This window comes from Bubalus kerabau, chromosome X (assembly GCF_029407905.1).
Source record: "Bubalus kerabau isolate K-KA32 ecotype Philippines breed swamp buffalo chromosome X, PCC_UOA_SB_1v2, whole genome shotgun sequence".
Classification (NCBI taxonomy): Eukaryota; Metazoa; Chordata; class Mammalia; order Artiodactyla; family Bovidae; genus Bubalus; species Bubalus kerabau.
The window spans coordinates 1,765,884-1,776,021 of NC_073647.1; the positions used below are offsets into that span (position 1 = coordinate 1,765,884).

At 36.6% G+C, this 10,138-nt stretch overlaps 1 protein-coding gene across 1 annotated transcript; it reads right to left on the reverse strand.

The window, feature by feature from the left end:
* Positions 1-8,676: 8,676 nt before the first annotated feature.
* AGTR2 (angiotensin II receptor type 2) lies at positions 8,677-9,803 on the reverse strand. Its single transcript, XM_055563052.1, has one exon. The coding sequence runs from the start codon at positions 9,763-9,765 to the stop codon at positions 8,677-8,679; it is 1,089 nt and encodes a 362-aa protein (XP_055419027.1). The 5' UTR covers positions 9,766-9,803.
* Between the last annotated feature and the right edge of the window lie 335 nt (positions 9,804-10,138).

Below are 10,138 nucleotides of genomic sequence, written 5' to 3' on the forward strand. Positions count from 1 at the left end.
TCATAGCTGAATGGCCTAGTTTCTTCAATTTAAGTCTGAATTTTGCAATAAGGAGCTCATGATCTTGAGTGTCCCTTGGATATTCAGCAAGGAAATCAAACCAGTCAATCATAGAGAAAATCAACCCTGAATATTCACTGGAAGGACTGGTGCTCAAGCTGAAGCTCTAGTACTTAGGCTACCTGATGTAAAGAGCTGACTCAGTGGAAAAGACCCTGATGCTGGGAAAGATTAAGGGCGAGAGGAGAAAGGGACAACAGAGGATGAGATGGTTGGATGGCATCACCTATTCAATAGACGAGTTTGAACAAACTCTGGGAGATAGTGAAGGACAGGGAAGCCTGGCGTGCTGCCGTTCATGGGATTGCAAAGAGTCGGACATGACTGAGCGACTGAACAAACCTTTTGCATATTGATTTTGTATCCTGTAATGTTGGTGAATTTGTTTCTTAGTTATAACATTTTTTTAAAATGGGATCTAAGATATTCCTCAGAGAAGGCAATGGCACCCCACTCCAGTAATCTTGCCTGGAAAATCCCATCCATGGATGGAGGAGTCTGGAAAGCTGAAGTCCATGGGGTCGCTGAGGGTTGGACACGACTGAGCAACGTCACTTTCACTTTTCACTTTCACTTTCACTTTTCACTTTCATGCATTGGAGAAGGAAACAGCAACCCACTCCAGTGTTCTTGCCTGGAGAATCCCAGGGACGGGGGAGCCTGGTGGGCTGCCGTCTATGGGGTCGCACAGAGTTGGACACGACTGAAGCGACTTAGCAGCAGCAGCAGCAAGGTTTTCATATTGTCATTGCAAATAGTGATAGTTTTTTACCTCTTCCTTTTTTAGCATGCATGCCATTTATATCTTTTTCATGCCTAATTGTTCTGGCTAAAACTTCCTTCCTTCCTTTCCTTTTTTTTTTTTTTTTTGCTTTTTGTCTTTTTAAAATTGAGGTGTAGCTGGTTTACAATATTATATTAATATTAGTTTTATGAATACAACATACTAATTCAAAATTTATATAAACCTAGACAGCATATTCAAAAGCAGAGACATTACTTTGCTGGCAAAGGTCCCTATAGTCAAAGTTATGATTTTTCCAGTAATCATGTATGCTTGTGAGAGTTGGACCATAAAGAAGGCTGAGTGCTGAAGAATTGATACTTTTGAATTGTGGTGTTGGAGAAGACTCTTGCGAGTCTTTTGGACTTCAAGGAGATCAAACCAGTCAATTCTAAAGGAAATCAATCCTGAATATTCATTGGCGGGACTGATGCTGAGGCTGAAGTTCCAATACTTTGGTCACCTGATGAAAAGAGCCAACTCATGGGAAAAGACCCTGATGCTGGGAAAGATTGAAGGCAGGAGGAGAAGGGGACAACAGAGGATGAGATGGTTGGATGGCATCACTGACTCAGTGGACATGAGTTTGAGAGGGAGATCACGGTGAAGGACAGGGAAGCCTGGCATGCTGCAGTCCATGTGGTTGCAAAGAGTTGGAAACGATTGAGTGACTGAACAAAACAACAATATAGTATTTAAAGTTATCATTAAGTATTGGCTATGCTCTCTGTTCTCTACAATATATACTTGAAACATTTATTTTGTGCATAGTAGTTTGTATCTCTTAATCCCGTACCCCTATGTTGCCCCTCTCCCCACTGGTAACCACTAGTTTGTTCTCTGTGTGTCTATTTTTATTTTGTTATATTCATTCATTTGTTTTATTTTTTAGACTCAACATATAAATGATAACGTACAGTATTTGTCTTTCTCTGTATGAGTTTTTACAGCATAACACTCTCTAGGTCCATCCATGTTGTTGCAAATGGCAAAATTTCATTAGTTCTTTTGGCTGAGTAATATTCCTGTGTGTGTATCTATACCACCACATCTTTATCCATTCATCTGTTGATGGTTACTTCATCTGCTTCTATATCTCAGCTATTGTAAATAATGTTGCAATGAACATTGAGGTGTATGTATATTTTCCAAGTAGTGTTTTTGTTTTCTTTTGCTACATACCCAGGAATGGAATTGCTAGACCATATGGTAATTCTATTTTTAATTTTTTGAGGAAACTCCATACTGTTTTCCATAGTAACTGTACCAATTTACATTCCCACCAACAGTGGACAATTGTTACCTTTTCTCCAAATCCTTGTCAACATTTATTTGTAGATTTTTTGATGATAGCCCTTCTGACAGGTCATAGCTCATCGTGGTTTTGATTTGCATTTCCCTGATGATGAGTTATGTTGAATATCTTTTCATGTGCCTGTTGGACATCTGTGTTTCTTTTCTGGAAAAATGTTTATCCAGGTATTCTGCCCATTTTTTAAGTTGGGTTGCTTTTTGATATTGAGTTGTATGAACTGTTTATATATTTTGGATATTAACCCCTTTCTTGGTCATCTGATTTGCAAATATTTTCTCCCATTCAGTAGGTTGTGTTGTTGTTGTTTTATCTTGCTGTGCAAAAGTTTTTAAGTTTAATTTATCCCCAATATAATTAGAATAATCCTCCCATTCATTAGCTCATGAAATTGCCTAGCCCATAAAAGCTAACCACACCACATTTCAAGGTCACTCTTGCCCTCTGTGACAGCCCATACTTCTATGTGGAGTGTGTTTCTCTCTAAATAAATCCACTTCTTACCTATTTGTCTCTCACTGAATTCTTTCTGTGATAAGATATCAAGAACCTGAGCTTCATTAGATCCTGAAACCAAGTGTGTTATCTCAGTTTGAAAGACCATGAGTTTTGGCCAGGTTTGAGTCCTGGGCACATGGGTTAGAGTCCCAAACTGGATTTTGACCAGATTTGAGTCCCAGCCATGTGGGTTCAAGTCCTAACCTGAGGTGAACGATTTGAATGCTACTAACAGTGATTTTGTCTGTGGCTAATTATCTATACAGTTAAAATTTTCAACAATGAGGAAGTATTGATTCTTAGTAAGAAATACATATAAATTATTATTAATTTTAAAAAGAACTCTCTTTCTAAAAGAAAGAATTTCAAAAAGAAAGAATTCTTATTCTGAGGATATTAATCCTTTGTGCAAGTGAGCATCAAGGTCTAGAAGGCTAGTCCATTCAGCTGTAGGCCACTGTTTTTTGTTTTTTGTTTGTTTTTTTTTTTTTTCAGGAAAAGTAATTTTTTGTGTTTGATAGCATATGAATTTCTGTTATTTTATGTGAATCATCATTGTTGATATAATTCATATAGGAATTAACAAAATAATTAAGTGCTTTATTTTTCTTATTATCTCAATCCTTTCTTGTTTCAGTTACCTCCTGTGGTTAATTCAGCTTGCCCAGTTTAGATTTTTCTTTTATTGATAGATGAAGCCACCAAACAGTTTTCCATTCTCAGATCCCTGTGGGGAAAAAAAATCAAAATAGAATGTGCTTTCCTTTAGATTATCCTCTCATTTTGATACAGACATCAAAAGATCAGAAAAAAAGGAATTTTTCCAAAACATTTACTTAGATCTAATTTAGGGTTATGAAATGTAGAAATACAGTAAATCCCCTACCTATGTATGAATTCTAAGAACATGTTTGTAAGTCCAATTTGTTCATAAATCCAACAAAGTTAGCCTAGATATGCACCTAACACAATTGGCTATACAGTACTGTACTGCAATAGGTTTATAATATTTTTCATAAAAATAATACATAAAAAACACATACAAATAAAGAAAACATTTTCATCTTACAGTGCAGTACCTTGAAGAGTATAGTAGTACCAGCTACATCACTGCTGCTTTTACACTTGCTTCTGGACATCCTGGGTTCAAAATAAAGATACTGTACTACTGTACTCTATACAGTAGTGTATAGTAAAGTACACAAAAGTACAATCACTGTAGACAAGCATGCACATGACCATGTATGCCAGACATGTGAACTAAATTATGTGATTGGATGTGTGAACACACATTCGCATTTTTTAAAGTTCGCAACTTCAAGGTTCATATGTAGGGGACTTACTGTAATTAATACTTGACTTTTCATAATAAAAATATATATTCATTTTGCAAATTGCAAGAGATGAATTTCTCTGGTAATCCTATATAATCTTATTTCACAAAACTAGCATTCATGTCAACATTTTTGTCCCTCAAAATAAATGTTTGAGGGCCTTGCTTTCTGTGTGGAGGTAGAGGGGGCAGCAGGGAGTAGTAGTTACTTCATGTAGTTCTGTAGAGCATGAAGCATGAGAAAAGGGTAGTGGAGAACCAGGCAGAAAGCCTTATCCATTAGCTTTCTCTCTTTTTCTTCATAGGTGCTAATATACCACCTGCCCAGTACTCTTTTATTGCTGTGGTCACAGATATGTAAGCAGTGTGGTTTGGAGAAAGTTGAAAGTCTGAGCAGGACTGTCTCTGAAATATCAGCTTGTAGCCTAAGATTCACTGAAACTACTAAATACATCTGTTAGGATTACCCAGATCATTGATCAGAGACAAACTTAAAGATTAATATGAACTCATCTGTACCTCATTGTCCTTATTTGTAAAATGAGAATAATTGAATCATTTGGGGAATAAAATGAGATAATACAAGTAAAATACTTATAAAAGTATATATCATATAGTGCTCACCTAATAGTAATAACTATTATTGTTATTACTATGTGGTTCTTGGGCATTATTTGGGTGAGATGAATAAAGGTGGAACCATGGAAAAGAAAGCGAATTAGGTAATACTTGGAAATGGGACAACCAAAATGAGAAGAATAGTGTTTTTTTTTTTTGCTATCTGAGAAACTTAACATGAAATTTATATTATCAAAGAGAAAAGAAGACATTTATACCTTTGTATATTCCTGCAATCAGAGTTCACATATTCATGCACCATCTTCTCAAATGACATTTCTTCTTAGTCCCAGGAAAGACCACTGTAGTCCAAGAGAATTACTTAGGGATCAATACTGGGTTCCTCTGGTTGCTCAGTCGGTAAAGAATTTGCCTGCAATGCTGGAGACCAGGGTTCAATCCCTGAGTTGGGAAGATCCCCTCGAAAAGGAAATGACAACCCACTCCAGTATCCTTGCCTGGAGAATTCCATGAACAGAGGAGCTTGGCAGGCTACAGACCATGGAGTCACAAAGAGTCAGACAGGACTGAGTGACTAACACTTTCACTAACAAGGAAGTGGAGGCCAGTCTTAAAATCCCAAGGATTAGGTAAATAATTCTTTTAATTAAGGGAACACCCAGGGGAGGGAGGTTTGTAGTATAATTAGTATCATAATTGTTATTGTGGTGAGAGGAACTGATAGGAACTGAATATTGGAAGCTGTGTAGGTGTTCATCAGTTGAGTGAGACACCCTGAGGGTCAGGGATGATTGGAGGGGTGTTCAGGAAACAGAGTGGTGTGGGAAAAAGCAGACAGGCATGAGAGATCAGTAGGCTTGAAAAAAAAAAAAGCAGTTTGAGTCCTTTTGTGATGCTTGAACATACAGTATAAGAAGAGATGGCTCTTTAACAAGTGGCGCTGGGAAAACTGGTCAACCGCTTTTAAAAGAATGAAACTAGAACACTTTCTAACACCATACACAAAAATAAACTCAAAATGGATTAAAGATCTAAACGTAAGACCAGAAACTATAAAACTCCTAGAGGAGAACATAGGCAAAACACTCTTCGACATACATCAATCACAGCAGGATCCTCTATGACCTACCTCCCAGAATATTGGAAATAAAAGCAAAAATAAACAACTGGGACCTAATTAAACTTAAAAGTTTCTGCACAACAAAGGAAGCTATAAGCAAGGTGAAAAGACAGCCTTCAGAATGGGAGAAAATAATAGCAAATGAAGCAACTGACAAACAACTAATCTCAAAAATATACAAGCAACTCCTACAGCTCAATTCCAGAAAAATAAATGACCCAATCAAAAAATGGACCAAAGAACTAAATAGACATTTCTCCAAAGAAGTCATACAGATGGCTAACAAATACATGAAAAGATGCTCAACATCACTCATTATCAGAAGTGCAAATCAAAACCACTATGAGGTACCATTTCACGCCAGTCAGAATGGCTGCGATCCAAAATTCTATAAGCAATAAATTCTGGAGAGGGTGTGGAGAAAAGGAAACCCTCTTACACTGTTGGTGGGAATGCAAACTAGTACAGCCACTATGGAGAACAGTGTGGAGATTCCTTAAAAAACTGGAAATAGAACTGCCTTATGACCCAGCAAACCCACTGCTGGGCACACACACTGAGGAAACCAGAATTAAAAGAGACACGTGTACCCCAATGTTCATCACAGCACTGTTTATAATAGCCAGGAAGCAACCTAGATGTCCATCGGCAGATGAATGGATAAGAAAGCTGTGGTACATATACACAATGGAGTATTACTCAGCCATTAAAAAGAATACGTTTGAATCAGTTTTAATGAGGTGGATGAAACTGGAGCCTATTATACAAAGTGAAGTAAGCCAGAAAGAAAAACACCAATACAGTATACTAACACATATATATGGAATTTAGAAAGATGGTAACAATAACCCTGTATACGAGACAGCAAAAGATACACTGATGTATAGAACAGTCTTTTGGACTCTGTGGGAGAGGGAGAGGGTGGAATGATTTGGGAGAATGGCACTGAAACATATATAATATCATATATGAAATGAGTCACCAGTCCAGGTTCAATGTACGATGCTGGATGCTTGGGGCTGGTGCTCTGGGACGACCCAGAGGGATGGTATGGGGAGGGAGGATGGAGGAGGGTTCAGGATGGGGAACATGTGTATACCTGTGGTGGATTCATGCTGATATATGGCAAAACCAATACAATATTGTAAAGTTAAATAATAAAATAAAATTTAAAAAAAAAGTGATGGCAGAGGGGAAAAAAAAAGTCAGACAGGCAAGGAAGAATCAGATTTCTTGTGGTCTTGTAGACCATAGCAAGAAATCTGGGCTTTCCTTTGATAATTAATAAGTGATTATGGCTGAAGATGCAAGAGCGGGAGACTAGAAGAGTATAGCAAGAAGCCAGATAAGGAATGATCGAAGGTAAAACTAAGAAGTATCAGCGGGGATTGTAAGGAAGATGAGGATACAAGAGAAGGTAAGAATCTATAACTTGAGGTAGTTACAATAAAAAAGTAAAGTGCACATGATCTTCCAATTAAAGCTTTTATTTATGTTTTACAAAGTTATTTAAAATATGAAGTCATAGTTGGTTATGCATTTAACTATTTGTTTTTATTGATAATAATAGATGACATGAAATAAGGACTTTCCCAGAAAGTAGATCAAGAGTATTGTTGGATCTATATCCCTGAAATCTGGTGGAGACGCCAAGCTTCTGAAACTTTACTTCTATCTTAGAGGTCAGTACTGGTCTAGGAAGGTCCTAGATAACCTGGTAAAATATGGGTCTGGTGCAGAATGAAATCTCTAACTTCTAAAATTAGGATTCATGCTCTAAATTAGGTAGCTCAGTTTCAGGTATTTCTCAAAGTTAGGAGTTCTAATAGTGTTGAGAGATCTATGCACCAGTCACTGGTATAGAAGAGTTCCACAGAATCCTATAAGTTCTGGAACAAACAGTATCCACAGGTGTAATTTAAGTATACCCCATGGTCTATATTTTCTAAGCCATGTTGCATTGCCTTGACAGGTAGGTTTGTTGTGTGACACCAAACTTGTCATTTGCTGGATCTCTTTGTCCTCCTTAAGTATCAAAATTCCATTCTGAGATAACCTTTTCCTATACTAGTTAAGGGTTTATTACAAATTAAAGAGTTAAAGCAGCCACCCAAATATTTTGGGAAGCAACCCACAACCAAAGGATCAATAATAAAACTCAGGTCAACTTCCTATATATCAATCAAAGCACCATATCCAAAATGTCAAGGATGTAAAAAATGACCTTTACATTTTATACACTAAGTAGTTCTTATTGTTTTTGAAAAAGTATCAGAGAACATAGAAACCTTCAAACAGTTAAAATGAATAGAAATTTAAAAAGTTTATTCAGACTTTAGTGAACACTCAGATATTTGTTTATTGGAGATCTATGTTATTACACATTTCACTTTTTATGATTATAAATACAAGTTAAATGTAGGAGTACATGTAATCTATACTATATTCCTAGCTCTACTCAATATGTAGCTATATCTTAAATATAAATTTATGCTAAAGTGAAATATAAAAAGTTTATTATTCATAATATAAAGCAGAAGTGCTCATTCCTTTTAGCATACTATCTTGTAAATAATGCAATGAATTAAAAGACTGGCCTTGGTTCAAGATAAAAGCTTGATGAAAATAGATATAAAAATCAACAAAGACTCCAGAACTTCTCAAAGAGAAATCTGAAACCCCAAATCATCATTCACAATTTCTTATTAATTATAATTTGAGATAAATTCCCAGTTACTTCTAGATTATAGATATATCTCCCCAGTGACATCTCGTACAGATAGACAAGGAAGGGAAAAAAAGGAGGCAATTTTTGAAAATCACTGGAGGATAAAACTTAAGAGGTACATTTGGTTTCCTGTCCTAGAAGTCTGAGAAAAGATTACATTAAGGGGAAAAAATTGTTATTTTACTAAAGCCATTAAAAGATAATTCAGGGAGATCTTTTAAGCCAAGTAGCCATATTGATAAACTGTATTCCACTCTCACGTTTAAGACACAAAGGTCTCCATTTCTCTAAAGGAACTGCTTTTTCCACATGACCCATTCTCTCTCTTGCCTTGGAGCCAAGTAATTGGAACCCTAAACACGCGGCGGAGCTTCTGCTGGAACCTATTTCCAACAAAACAATACAGAAAGGGATTAATGCAGCTGTTGGTGAATCCCAGGAGAATGGCAAAAGGAAGTGCCAGGTCAATGACTGCTATAACTTCACAGCTATTAATGACACCCATCCAGGCTAGAGCATCCAGGAAGGTCAGAACATGGAAGGGAAGCCAACAAATGATGAATGCCAGAACAACAGCAGCTGCCATCTTCAGAACTTGGTCACGAGTTATTCTATTTTTCCCATAGCTATTGGTCTTCAGTAGATGTTTTCTGATTCCGAAATAACATGTTGCTATGAATATTAAAGGGATAATAAAACCAAGGATATTTTTCATTAAGGCAATCCCAGCTGACCATTGGGCATACTTCTCAGGTGGGAAAGCCATTATGCAAGCATTCACCCCTAAATATTCAATGGTTCTGACATCCCGGAAATAAAACGTTGGCAATGAGGACAGACAAGCCATACACCAAACAAGGGGAACTATATAAGATGCTTGCCAGGGATTTCTTCTTTGAGACAGAAAGGGGTAAATGACAGATTGGTACCTATCAACACTCATGCAGGTGATAAAAAAAATGCTTGCAAACATGTTCAGGGTCAGGAAAGAACCAAAAAGTTTGCACATTACAGGCCCAAAGAGCCAGTCATATCTATGAGAATAATAGGTTGCCCAGAGAGGAAGAGTAGCTAAAAGAAGTAAGTCAGCCACAGCTAGGTTGAAGATGTAAATGCTGGAAACCTTCTTAGGACCCTTTTGACAACAAAACAGTGTAACCACAATAGTATTGACAAGAAATCCAACTGCAAAAATAATGTAATAGAGAACAGGAATTGCATCTAAATGCTTATCTGATGGCTTATGTGAGCAATTAAAGGTAGACTCATTGCCGGAAATGTTCACAAGTTCAACGTGAAGACTGCTGGTAATGTTTTTGCTGATGGTGGCAAGGGAGAAGTTGGTCTTCATGTTGATTGAAATGTCAGCAGCTCCTAATTTTTACACCTTCTGAGGGAAAAAAAAGAACTTGTAGAACACATACAGAATTTAGGATATTATCAAGTTGCTAGCATTATAAAAGTTTGTTGAAAGCAAAAAATGTAGGTGATTATAGAAAATATTGGGAAACAGAAGCATGCCTTATGAAATAAGAATGGACTTTACTTCTTGAAGAAGAGAAGAGAATTCTCTCAGTAATACTAAGAAATTAAGACATTCTGGTATCAAGACTGAAAATTCTAAGCAAAACTACTTTTTGCCCTTCTTTTCTATTGTCAAAAAGGTTAAAGAAAATTAATATTTCAAAAGGTTAGCCAGAATAAGAAATATGTGAAACAAATAA